General features: G+C 34.2%; 1 protein-coding gene across 4 annotated transcripts in view; it reads right to left on the reverse strand.

The window, feature by feature from the left end:
- The window catches only part of LOC130899559 (moesin/ezrin/radixin homolog 1), a 31,605-nt gene that overhangs the window by 14,094 nt on the left and 3,576 nt on the right, over positions 1 to 13,935 (reverse strand). The window contains exons 1-3 of one of the 4 annotated variants that reach the window (XM_057809575.1): positions 12,164 to 12,304; positions 9,943 to 10,604; positions 8,567 to 8,746 (exon numbers count right to left, since the gene is read on the reverse strand). In XM_057809575.1, the coding sequence (XP_057665558.1) occupies positions 8,567 to 8,746; positions 9,943 to 10,602 (840 nt within the window). In that variant the 5' untranslated portion in view covers positions 10,603 to 10,604; positions 12,164 to 12,304. Of the gene's footprint in view, positions 1 to 8,566; positions 8,747 to 8,814; positions 9,011 to 9,942; positions 10,605 to 12,163; positions 12,305 to 13,123; positions 13,373 to 13,935 lie in introns of those variants that run through there. The other 3 variants (XM_057809577.1, XM_057809576.1, XM_057809578.1) reach the window with 3 other exon arrangements.

Genomic DNA, 13,935 nt, shown 5'->3' on the forward strand with positions numbered 1-13,935 from the left:
CGTGTTGTTATATCAAAAATAAACAAAAAGCGACTTTAAAGACGAACCAAATCCAACAAAAGTCGTTCGCCCACGAAGATTGGATAATTCTGAATGGTACACCGGCATTTTTTTTCCAGGAGTGTTCGGTTCGAAAGAAAGTTATTGGAGATGCGTGGGACAGAGACGCATTCGAAAAGATCTTATACAGCGACCCCCGTATATGATTCCGGCAACAGGGGTAGTACTAAACAGCCCTCAATAGTGATAAGTTTTCATGTGAAAAAAAATGTTGTTAACCGTCGATATAGACGACAAAGAAATCAATATCGTTTTCATATTTTCAACTAAACAATAAAAATAAAATTATCAACAATTTTGCTGATAAAAAAACGACGATTTTATTCGTATAAATAATTTAAAACCGCACTTATCATTATTGATAATCTACAGGGACATGTATAACGCCGATTAAAAATAATTTAGCGAATAAACAACGTATACATGTCATTTCGAAGAATCGCTTTCTCTAAATGTACCAGATCAATGTAAATTTCAAATTTTTACAAAATTACAAGCTAATAATTCGAAAATTATATCACATTATTGACTATTATTCAAAAAATCGAGTAAAGAAGAAAGAAACTACAAGTTATTCCTTTTAGTAACTTTTTAAATTTACGGGTTGGTTATACTGAGTGAATTTATATGTCATTGATGATTGAATTATAGGTTAGGTAATACATCGCGTAAATTTCGGTTTATAAACAACAGGAATTTCCGATAGCAGAACATTCTAGAATATTTTGATTTGGTTTTTTCAGATCGCGAACATATTTTGGAACATTCCAGACCAATCCAGATATATCGAGATGTCTTTAGACGTCTTCGTGCGTTAGAAAAAGAGGGAAATATATGTTTTCACATTTTCGAAATCCACTACCACTGGAGACCAAGGGGTATTTACCACCGCAACTGGAAGTTAATTGGGATTGGTTGTGATTGAGAAAATCGCGTCTTTTAGTACTTAACGAAGCATTTTATACATTTTTTCTAAATTTTCACTTTAAAATTGCAAGTGACAGCTTTGGTTTGTCAAATAACAGCTCAGAACTCAGAACGTATGACGTTCTGAGTAGATTCACCAATAAAAATGTCAAACTTCATGGTACAAAGCATCGTGAAGATTTTTCCATCGAGTGTTTGACAATTTTTCATGTTTTATGACCATGGATGAAACGTGGGGCCATAACTTCACACCCCAATTAAAAAAATAATCAACTGAAAAGGGAGAACCGGTTCCAAAGAAGACAGAGACTGTTCCATGTGCAGGCAAGGTCATGCATCTTTATCTCCAGATTCGGCCACCTCGAATGTTTCGGTAATCAAAGATTTTCCAATAATGAAGAGGTGATTTTAAGGAAATTGGCGATTCTTGTTATAAAAAAAGTATCAAACTTCATGGTCCACAACGTCGTCAAGATATTTCCATCGAGTGTTTGACAATTTTTCATGTTTTATGACCATGGATGAAACGTGGGGCCATAACTTCACACCCCAATTAAAAAAAATAATCGACTGGAAAGGGAGAACCGGTTCCAAAGAAGGCAGAGACTGTTCCATGTGCAGGCAAGGTCATGCATCTTCCTCTCCAGATTCGGCCACCTCGAATGTTTCGGTTATCAAAGATTTTCCAATAATGAAGAGGTGATTTTAAGGAAATTGGCGATTCTTGTTATAAAAAAAGTATCAAACTTCATGGTCCACAACGTCGTCAAGATATTTCCATCGAGTGTTTGACAATTTTTAATGTTTTATGACCATGGATGAAACGTGGGGCCATAACTTCACACCCCAATTAAAAAAATAATCGACCGAAAAGGGAGAACCGGTTCCAAAGAAGGCAGAGACTGTTCCATGTGCAGGCAAGGTCATGCATCTTTATCTCCAGATTCGGCCACCTCGAATGTTTCGGTAATCAAAGATTTTCCAATAATGAAGAGGTGATTTTAAGGAAATTGGCGATTCTTGTTATAAAAAAAGTATCAAACTTCATGGTCCACAACGTCGTCAAGATATTTCCATCGAGTGTTTGACAATTTTTAATGTTTTATGACCATGGATGAAACGTGGGGCCATAACTTCACACCCCAATTAAAAAAAATAATCGACTGGAAAGGGAGAACCGGTTCCAAAGAAGGCAGAGACTGTTCCATGTGCAGGCAAGGTCATGCATCTTCCTCTCCAGAATCGGCCACCTCGAATGGTTAGGTATTTCCGAGACTATCTTAGTTTGTCCCTCATCTTCGCTTTCACGTTGTTTTAGCCATTTCGAACAAGAAACTTTAGAAATTAGTTCAAGATAATCCGCTGTATCAACAAGGATTTTACACGGATGTTTTTCACCCAATTTTTTTCAATAAAAATAATGATAATAAATGTTTCTTTTATTCGGTCATTGTGAACTGGTTTATTTGTGCACATATAAATGATGTTTTCACCTTGTTAAAAGTCTTGTCATGGTATAACAGCTAGACCGTGTCAAGGACGAACCATCACATCGGCAATATCGCGCGCTACATGAATGGAAATAACATTTAACGACGATAAATTTTCCAAATTTCATTTTCACATGCAAATATAACAGAATTTCACTTTATAAACCCGATTTGGTTATTTTTTTAACTCAACCAACTTGAATACTAAATTCCTAGTCAAGAACCTCAAGTATTGTAGTATTAGTCCAGTCAAATTGGCTTAAAAAAACATGTTTTCCAAAGAAAATTAATATGTGGATATAGTCAAGGTCAAAAAGACGACAGAATAGTAGTCCAGGTCCGTATCACAATATTTAATTTTAAAAATCAGTTAATCATTCAAAAGTATAGATAAACGACAACAGAAAAAAAATTAATTCGGATTTCGAGAAAATAATGAACTTAATTAAGGTATTGTACATAATCGGGAACTTTTAGTAGGGTATCCGTCAGTCGTGGCAACAAATCGTTACGATAATTAATTAAAAATTTTTATTGAAATTATCGTGCGTCATTGAATTTTACTTCGAATTTTTATGCGGTTAAGTTTATAGATGTTACATCACCTCGAACAAACACCCAAAGATCTTGTGATCAACCGGTTTATTATGACTCAGTAGAAATATTGTGTCGGGGGGTATCGATAATCATTTCATTTGTTATTTATAGAACGCACGGTCACTGTGTGCATCAAATACGAAGTTGACGTTATACATTTCGAGATTAAAAGTATTTTTTTGAAAATTATTTTATATATACATTCGAAATAATCATTGTAAACGACCGATAGCGTTTACCGAAGTGCCTTGTCCTGATTATTAACCGTTTCCTACTTAAATATATGTATCGACGTGGTGAATTTCCTGATAAAGGATGAGGTGGAGTCCCAAATGATTACCCAAAACGCAGAAGGACACCACATCTATCACCATGAAGTATACTATGTCCAAAATAGCAGGCCCATCTTCAGTATACCACCCACCTCGGATTTTTCGCCAAAAAATCATTCGAACGCTTCCCTAACTTCTCGATGCCGTGCTTGTACGAAGATTCATCTTCTGCATCAAAATAAACTTCAGTTTCATCAATTGCTTATTCATTTTACCTGAATTTCTTGCCGGCGAGCATTTTTTTTTAGATCAGTAGTCACTAGGGACCAGATCTGGACTATACATTGCATTGTCTTGGTGAAACTTGGACGTTTTTCCTTGATCCAACAACTCTATTCGGCAGAAAATCTTTAACTTTAAGTCTTTCAATGGGAATAGGGGATGTTGGACCCGATTTCCGAAGAGTTCGATGTTTTCCTTTGGTGATAACGATGCAAGCAATCGATAAGGTGCTTCACGGAGCTATACAACACCCAAAGGAGGCAACGGATAAGACGTGGTGGGTATCCGAAGGCGGAAACCTAACCTGATCTAACCAGAGGCGGTTCTGGAGGAAACTTTAAGATTTAACTTCCTTCTTGACCAAATTATACGTTGACAGACAGATGACATTTTCGCGGGGGACATCCCCCGACGTTGGCGATCACCAGGATATGTCAGGAATGATCCTGTTGATGGAAATATTCACTCAGCGGGGCTGGTGGTTTATAGAACCAAACGTACAACCAGTTTTCATTCTAAGTAAGGGTTATATTGGCTGTGGAACAATTTCCATGAAAACCGTGAAAAATCTGCCTACGAGGTGGTAAAAACTGGGAAAGGGCACAAAAAACTTGTAGAGATTTCATCAGGATTCGATTTGAGCCAAAAAAATTCGTTAAAGATAATAAAATGTAATCTAGTTCATTATTATTAATTCTCGTTCGATTTTTTTTGAAATAACGATAATATTCTTTCGGATATGATGGACTTTAAACGACGAAATTAAATATTTTTGACGTCATTTTATATTAAAATCGTCTATCGAGTTACATTAACGAAAAGATATTTATTAAGCGCGCGATTATTGTATAAAAATAAACGAAATTATAAATAGAAATATGAATGATTAAATCGCCATAGCTAATTACGTCATTATTATAATGGTTTGTGTACATTTGCTCGAGCGAATTATATTATACCGAGGTGTCAATTTAAAAATCTACCGATCGCTACATTTCCAAACCCTCTGTACAGAAAATTCCACGATACCTTTCAGTTATTTTCAATGGAAAATTATTTGCATCAATTCATCAGCGAATCTAGACACATAATCGACCTTTTTTTGGAAAAACCAATACAGTGTGAAACGTTCAAGTATTATTGAAATATCTTCTGTGGAAAAAGAGAGACAGAGCCAGAGAACAGAAAAAGGAAAGAGAGTGGGAGGGTGGGGAGCAGAGACAGAGAGAGACAGGGGAGAGAGAGAGAGAGAGAGAGAGACTGAGGAGAGAGAGATAGACAGAGGAGAGGGAGGGACTAAGAAGAGAGAGACAGAGATAGAGGAGGAGGAGAGAGAGATAGAGACTGAGCAAAGGGAGAGACAGGGAGAGACTGAGGTGAGAGAGATGAAACTAGCTTACTGCGTCAAAAAGGCTAATAATAGCGTTAAGTACAATAATAATGTATACAGGATGACCCAATATAGAGATATTACGATCTGTACCGGGTGGGCAACTAAAAACGACCGTCGGAAATATCAAATTGTTTTTAGAAATTTTTGGTTCGCTACTAGAGGGCGTATTACGAATTATACAATTCAGAACGCAAATTTTTTTTTAGTAGGAGGGCGAATTAATAGAAGTTTGAAAAAAAAATTCCCGCCGTTTACTATTTCTGAAGATATCTCGAAATAGAAAAAAAGATATCGACATGCGGGTTTTGTTATTTTAATGTCGATTTAGTTTACTTTTAAATAACTTACTTCAACTTTTATGTTTCTATTTAAATTTTTCAAAATAAATCACAATAAAATATATGAAATATCGCCCTCTAACATTCATTTTGTTGATTAAATTGTTTAGAATTTATATATTTTGTATTGATGGACAAAAGCCCTTTCGAACAACACCAAGTTTATAAAAATCGGATAAGCAGAACCGGACTTGCAATTATTTTTTCAAAACAAGATTCCCACTCTCCCCCACATCGTATTTGAAGAGAATAAAACTTGGAAAATGAAAAATACACAAAATTTGTTGAGGAATACTATTGTTACTTTCTCAAATTTGTAATTTGAAATACGCCATCTAGTTATAGATCTAAAATACTAGTTCTTAAAGTTTGTTCCAACCCATCGAAAAACCGTCCTTGGTACGGTGACGATTCTGCGCAATAGGGTAAATGGGCGGTTACCATTATACGAACGAGTATAGATGGAGATTGCGCAGAAAATATCGCTTCCAATGACCGTTTCAAGAATAAGTTGGAAAAAAATATTTAATTGCCCACTCGGTACACAAGCTTTACATTAAATAACTGTTTGTTTGAGACAGCAATAATTAGATTAGTACATTTGAAGACACGCGGTTACAGAATTAGTTATACGAGGGTTGCTACGTAAATAGAAAAATAAAAACAAATATAGAAAATTTTTTCAACAAATTTCCAAGTATCCGTTTTATGATGACAATGACAGATTTGACATATTCACGTCAGTGAAATTCAAGTACCAACCTTCGTATTAAAAAAAATAATTCTTGACGTAAAGATAAAATTACTAATTAGAAATTTAATGTTACTATTACAAACAGATTGTTTGGATTTGTAAGTCACACTTGAATATTTAGTACTTAATAACTAAAATATAGTCTACAGGGTGTTTTAGGGACTTGATGCGAAAAAAATTTACTCATACGGCGGTTCGTTTTTGAGTTATGGGTCTTTAAACTTGCTAAATTATACTTTCTGAACATATCTGAAGGTCAGGGGCGGCTCATGCCCAATGGTTAACAATCCGTAACTTTCACAGGGACAACTAGTACAATCTCAAGATGACAAAAATTAAATTTTTCAATCGATTTTATGAGAAAATGATATTGTTTGTTAAACTCAATCAAATTGGTGGTTTAGAAGTTTTAGATCTTTGTATATGTCAAGTAAACCGTCCGCCATAAAGAAACATTCCGAAGAAAATTATCATAAATTGTGATTATTCGAACATTTCTTGGAGAACTAATTAAAAAATAAAGTTGCCACATTCCATTAAGACGCTAAAAGTCAGAATCTCTTCCAATTTCAAATAAATATCCTCCGTAGACTCCGGAACGGTGTAGAAATGCAAAAGTGCCTTTTCATTATGTAAATAACACGATATTCGACAGTATGCAATTCAAGTAGAAATATTTGATTGTATTTTAATAAGTATTTTTAATAAATAATCACAATTTATGTTAATTTTCTTCGGAATGTTTCTTTACGGCGAACGGTTTGGTTTACTTGTCATATACAAACGATCTAAAACTCCTAAACCATCAATTTTACAACATTTTGTTGAAAAAATCGATTCAAAAATTAATTTTTGCTATCTTTAGATTGTACAGGTTGTCCCTGTAAAAGTCACGGATTGTTAACCATTGGGCATGAGCCGCCCCTGACCTGAATGTTTGAATATTCACAATTTATGATAATTTTCTTCGGAATGTTTCTTTACGGCGAACGGTTTGGTTTACTTGACATATACAAACGATCTAAAACTCCTAAACCATCAATTTTACAACATTTTGTTGAAAAAATCGATTCAAAAATTAATTTTTGCTTTCTTTAGATTGTACAGATTGTCCCTGTAAAAGTTATGGGTTGTTAACCATTGGGCATGAGCCGCCCCTGACCTGAATGTTCGAATAATCACAATTTATGATAATTTTCTTCGGAATGTTTCTTTACGGCGAACGGTTTGGTTTACTTGACATATACAAACGATCTAAAACTCCTAAACCATCAATTTTACAACATTTTGTTGAAAAAATCGATTCAAAAATTAATTTTTGCTATCTTTAGATTGTACAGGTTGTCCCTGTAAAAGTCACGGATTGTTAACCATTGGGCATGAGCCGCCCCTGACCTGAATGTTTGAATATTCACAATTTATGATAATTTTCTTCGGAATGTTTCTTTACGGCGAACGGTTTGGTTTACTTGACATATACAAACGATCTAAAACTCCTAAACCATCAATTTTACAACATTTTGTTGAAAAAATCGATTCAAAAATTAATTTTTGCTATCTTTAGATTGTACAGGTTGTCCCTGTAGAAGTTATGGGTTGTTAACCATTGGGCATGAGCCGCTCCTGACCTGAATGTTCGAATAATCACAATTTATGATAATTTTCTTCGGAATGTTTCTTTACGGCGAACGGTTTGGTTTACTTGACATATACAAACGATCTAAAACTCCTAAACCATCAATTTTACAACATTTTGTTGAAAAAATCGATTCAAAAATTAATTTTTGCTATCTTTAGATTGTACAGGTTGTCCCTGTAAAAGTCACGGATTGTTAACCATTGGGCATGAGCCGCCCCTGACCTGAATGTTTGAATATTCACAATTTATGATAATTTTCTTCGGAATGTTTCTTTACGGCGAACGGTTTGGTTTACTTGACATATACAAACGATCTAAAACTCCTAAACCATCAATTTTACAACATTTTGTTGAAAAAATCGATTCAAAAATTAATTTTTGCTATCTTTAGATTGTACAGGTTGTCCCTGTAGAAGTTATGGGTTGTTAACCATTGGGCATGAGCCGCTCCTGACCTGAATTTTTGAATAATCACAATTTATGATAATTTTCTTCGGAATGTTTCTTTACGGCGAACGGTTTGGTTTACTTGTCACATACAAACGATCTAAAACTCCTAATCCATCAATTTTACAACATTTTGTTGAAAAAATCGATTCTAAAATTAATTTTTGCTTTCTTTAGATTGTACAGGTTGTCCCTGTAAAAGTTACGAATCGAATATGAACCATAATGTTCGAAAGTATATTTTAGAAAATATTTTGTAACTTTAGAGGCCTACAACTCAGAAACAAGTGGTCTCAAATCTAATATTATCGTCAAATATCTTAATTCAAAGTTTCCACTATTGAAAAAAAAAACAACAACAACATACCTTTCTGTAGAGTTTAACCCAAGTAAGGTCCCCTTTGGAATCGGTATATTGCAACCCGAAGAACCAAACTTCTCTAAGACCGATTGTTTTTACCACTTGGTCGAAGAGTTGTTTGCCGGACGTTGTTTGTTGGATCGCGAATTCCAATTCCGCGTCCATGGTTGTGACCCGCACGTTCATCTGAAACGAACGAACGAAAAATTAAAAATAAAATTATTATTAAAAAAATTGCATCAAAAGATATTTACTATAGTGGATTGAGACGCGATTTTTTTCCGTCCAATTCCGAAGTATTTATTCCGAAAAAACGGATTGAGTTGTTTTGTGTACGTTTCTACGCCCATTTTCGTACTACTGTGCATTTATTTTTTTTTTTTTTCTCTCGAATTATTTAACAGGAAATATAGCGAAATTTATTTTGATACAAAATGTACGTAACGCGTTAATCTGATATAATATTATTCAGGAAAGATAACAAACGTTATTAGTTTATGAGTCATTCTATTGGCATTGTTATTATCAAGATACCATTTTGTTTTCTAATATACAGGGTCTAATATACGTTCAAATGCGCACTTCTTTTTCGTGCGACAAATTTCTTAGTTTAATTGGTACCCCCTGTATATTATTAAGGGACTATTCCACTGTTCGAGATCAATGGAATAGTGGAAGAACCGCCGGGACGTAATGGAGAGTATTTTGAAGGGGATAAGGTTGTTTTGTAAATATATAGTATTTTAAAAATAATTCCGGTTATTTTTGGGTACTCCCTCGTAAATATTTCCGTATTTAAATGGGTCGAAATGTTCTGCAAGATCCTCCGTGAGGAAACCAGCATCACCCCGAACAATATTGGTCGCTTGAAATAACTCATTTTGAAAATATTCATGCTGCTGGACAGGGCCGGATTAAGATTTATAAGACCCGGGGCTAAAATAATGACGGGCCCCGGAAAAATTCACAAAATAATATCAATACGTTAGATTTGTGGTATCAACACATCAAAAAATACAGAATGATGGGGCCCTCTTGGACCTGGGGCCCGGGGCTATAGCACCCCCAAGCCCCTAGCTTAATCCGGCCCCGCTGCTGAAAGTTTGGGGGTGATGTGGGATAACCAGGTCCGCGGGGAGTATTCCAACGCTAAGTGCGATTCTTCACCAGGATAACGTTCGATATAATATCAAAACCGGTGTGGGAGGTACTAGAACATCCTCCCCACAGTCCGGATTTATCATCTCGCGATTACCGCATATTTGAACGCACACATAATTTGATTATTGCAAAAAGGGTGGTTTTTTTTTTAATTTTTTGATGGCTATTTTACTAATTTGATCCAACAAAATAATTATATAGAAAATCCACTGTGTAAGTACCTGTTTTTTCAATTTATCGGACCTTTTGTCGGAGACTAGGTCCCGCGAATGTTGCGTATACTGTTTTCGCGTCATATTCGTTAAATCAACATCGACGATATCGTTTGTTTTTTCTACCACTTCGATCGGTTTAAATTCGTCGATTACATCTCGTCGAAACTCATCTATAGTTTGAAATTTACATTTTCTGAAACGGTTTTTCATTTTCCTATCGGAAATACCTTGAATAATACATTTGATTACGTCGATTTCGTCGAGTTTCAATAATTCCCCCAAGGTAACTTTATCTTCGAAATAATCCAAGAAATTTTCTTCTCGAAGCCATTTTCTTCGCGAAAAATACGGTTCCAAATACCGCCCCAACATATTTTCTTTAAATTCATCGTAACTGGGGTTGATCGGTACGTTCCTTTGGAAATGAGTTAGAGCGCCTCCCCTAAGTTTACTTATAGCTATAGCTACAATATGGTCGCTAGTAAGTCCGAAACGTTGTTGCAAATTTTCTATCCTAAATAACCAACTTGCAATATCTTCTTCGGGTTTACCGAAATATTTCGGGATTAACGCCGATATTTCTGCGTTTTGTAAACTTAGGACTCTTATTGCCGTTACAAGGACGTCATCGTACGGAGGTCTTCGATCTTTGACTGATTTCGACATGGCTGAAGAAGCGAAACGGTGTTATTAAGATTGAAAATTGAAAATACGTACGAAATAATAACACAGGCCTGCATTAAACAAGTATCGAAGCGGTAATTTTAGATGATTGAAACACCAAAAACAAGTCTGCGGTAGTGGTATCGGTTAAACAGAGTCAGATCGCCTCTAAATTGTCCAAATCGAATTGCTCTCTTCCGTATCGAGTCGAGCATCTTCAACTTTGGAACCAAATGTGCTAATTCGGCCACGTGATTATACCAGGACATATTACTGCCAACCTCAACGCCCAACAAGCGAATTTGCGATGATATTTTATGTTTAGACCCGACCAATTCAGGTCAAAGTTAGCTACAACTATTTTTTTCAAGCCGAATTCGATGATTTGCTGGTCTATTTACTCGCCTCGGAGCTAGCTACACCATCTGATTGAAGAATGTTCATCGGCTCTTCGAAAAGGAGTCTTCAAACAGTTCTTTTACGAAACAGAAATGTCAAGGTCAGCAGTCTCCCGATAAAACATCAGTGGACAAAAAGAGACTGACTACAAAAGGTAATTTCAACACCTGGAAAAGTCTTGGAAACAATGAGTTGGACAAAGGAGGAGCCACCTCGGAGGCCTGACTTGAGCCCACCTGATTTTTTCTTGTGGGGTTATCTTAAGAGCGTGGTCTACGAGAATAATCCACGAAATTTAACGATTTGAAAAACAATATTGAAGAAAATATTAGGAATATTCCTCGACCACAAATTTTTGCAAATGTACGCAATCGGTTTATTATCGAATTGTCGTCATTTAAACAATATCGTGTTCAAAAAATAAAATTTCGTGTCTTATGTTTCAATTCACACCAATAAATACATATAAAAATAAATAAAATGTATTTTTTTTTCAATTAAAGTAGTTGGGTCGTTATGAGACACCCTGTATATTATAGAACCAGTTTAAGAGTAAAATAAATCCTGGTTTTTCAATATGGGTTTTCACTAAAGTAGTTGGGTCGTTATGAGACACCCTGTATATTATAGAACCAGTTTACGAGTAAAATAAATCCTAGTTTTTCAATATGGGTTTTCACTAAAGTAGTTGGGTCGTTATGAGACGCCCTGTATATTATAGAACCAGTTTACGAGTAAAATAAATCCTGGTTTTTCAATATGGGTTTTCACTAAAGTAGTTGGGTCGTTATGAGACACCCTGTATATTATAGAACCAGTTTAAGAGTAAAATAAATCCTAGTTTTTCAATATGGGTTTTCACTAAAGTAGTTGGGTCGTTATGAGACGCCCTGTATATTATAGAACCAGTTTACGAGTAAAATAAATCCTGGTTTTTCAATATGGGTTTTCACTAAAGTAGTTGGGTCGTTATGAGACACCCTGTATATTATAGAACCAGTTTAAGAGTAAAATAAATCCTGGTTTTTCAATATGGGTTTTTACTGATTCGGAAAATAACGTAATATAAAAAAAAACAAAGTAGATTCGAATTAAAATTTTTCAATAAATTTTCATTGTTAAAAAATGCAGGCGTGTGTAATTAAATATACGAGAAAGAAAAAACCTTCAGATGAAAGAATCCTTTCGTAACTATATTCACCAAGTAAACACAAAATTTCAGTATAAAAACCACAACGAATTTAACGCACACTTCTTCTGGGAGACTTTTATAGAAACGTTAAACAAATACGCTGCAACAAAAACTAGTCTTCGGGTCTTTAAATAAAAAGAAAACGGAAAAAAACCCGAAACAAGGATGGAAACATTGAAATGTTTCGTGTTGGTAAGAGATAAACATATATATTCTTCATAAAGCTTTGTTGTCGTTAAGTGTTGTTACGATTATTTTATTAGGACAGACGGAATTGTGTATACTATAGGACGATTCAGAAAAATTGAATATTGTTTAAAATATAACAAGAAAAAATAGAATTTGAATCGTTAATAGTATAACAAACTAAACGTGAAATTAATCAGCTATATTATCGGTATAAAAAAAAACATTCGAATGATTAATTTCATTTTTAGTTTACGGTATGATCTTTTCAAGTTTCAATTTTTGAAAGTCGTCTGGATTTTTCTAAAATTTTTTTTAGCCACTTCATCAGTTACTTAATGACTGGACACTGTATAATATGAAGTATCGAAGTCCACTCATTTGAAGGTAACGAACCTTTGATCAAAAATTTTACTATTTTTAAGTATTACGTTTTTAAGGAAATAAATACATAACTGTTTTAAAGCATAATAAAATTATGGGATAGTACAGAAGAAGATAATGTGTATATATGTATATTATTACATAAATACCTTGAAATGTCTTATTGTATTAGATTTATGAAGATGTGCATAATGCATATCTAGTTTTTCCCATCAATTTTTTCCACCTTGACGTTATGGTGGGCGCACACCAAGGTTTTCTTTATAACCAATGAAAATTATTCAAAATTCAACATATTTAGTTGGTAAAAATTGAAAAAAACATTCTTAAAATACACTAATTTATATTTTTAAATTATCATACCAATTTCCCTCCTGCGACCATTTTTATTTAATTCAATATCCGTTTTATAATTAAAATAAAAAACAACACTAAAATATAAGTTAATATATCACCGATTCACTTTCACAATACCGTCTCTAAACAAACAAAATCTAACTCTAACTCACGATGGCAAAAGTTGAAGATTTCAAGATCGACAACTCGTCGACCGTTAAAAAGTTTGTACATTACGGCAACGTTGCCGATACGCGTCACTACGATCAACAGGTAGGTATGTGTCGTAACGCTAATAACAGATAATTTGTTACGGATAACAGGTACGATGCCAATTACGTAATAAAACTAAAGAATGTTATGTTATCTACGTACTGATTTGCTTAAAAATCTCCTCGTTATGCTTAATAATAAGTTACAGGTTTTTTTCTAATAGATAAAGAACCAAAATTGTATAATTAACAAATATTGTAAAGCTATGCCGTGTATAAAACAATTATATATTCTTAAATTATTATAAATTTGGCAACGATGGTGAAAACGAACAGACAATAACATTTTCAACCAATGGAAAAGTGTTATTTCACCCGGTTGCTTTTTTAACCAATTGTATCATGCGACGAACAATGCCAGATGCAAGTTCAAGCGAATCCAGTGGCGTACTATATTATTTTATAGGAAAATTCAAAATAGAATATCTAATTTTTTATTAAAATTCGTAATGGATCAAAAATTAAACAAATATAATTTTGGAAGGATATAGAGTACGAAATAATAGGAAATTATTGAAATTCGAAATTTTTAACGTTTTTTTAGAGAAATAATTTCAATTTTAAGAG

The sequence above is a fragment of the Diorhabda carinulata genome, chromosome 11 (assembly GCF_026250575.1).
Source record: "Diorhabda carinulata isolate Delta chromosome 11, icDioCari1.1, whole genome shotgun sequence".
NCBI lineage: Eukaryota > Metazoa > Arthropoda > Insecta > Coleoptera > Chrysomelidae > Diorhabda > Diorhabda carinulata.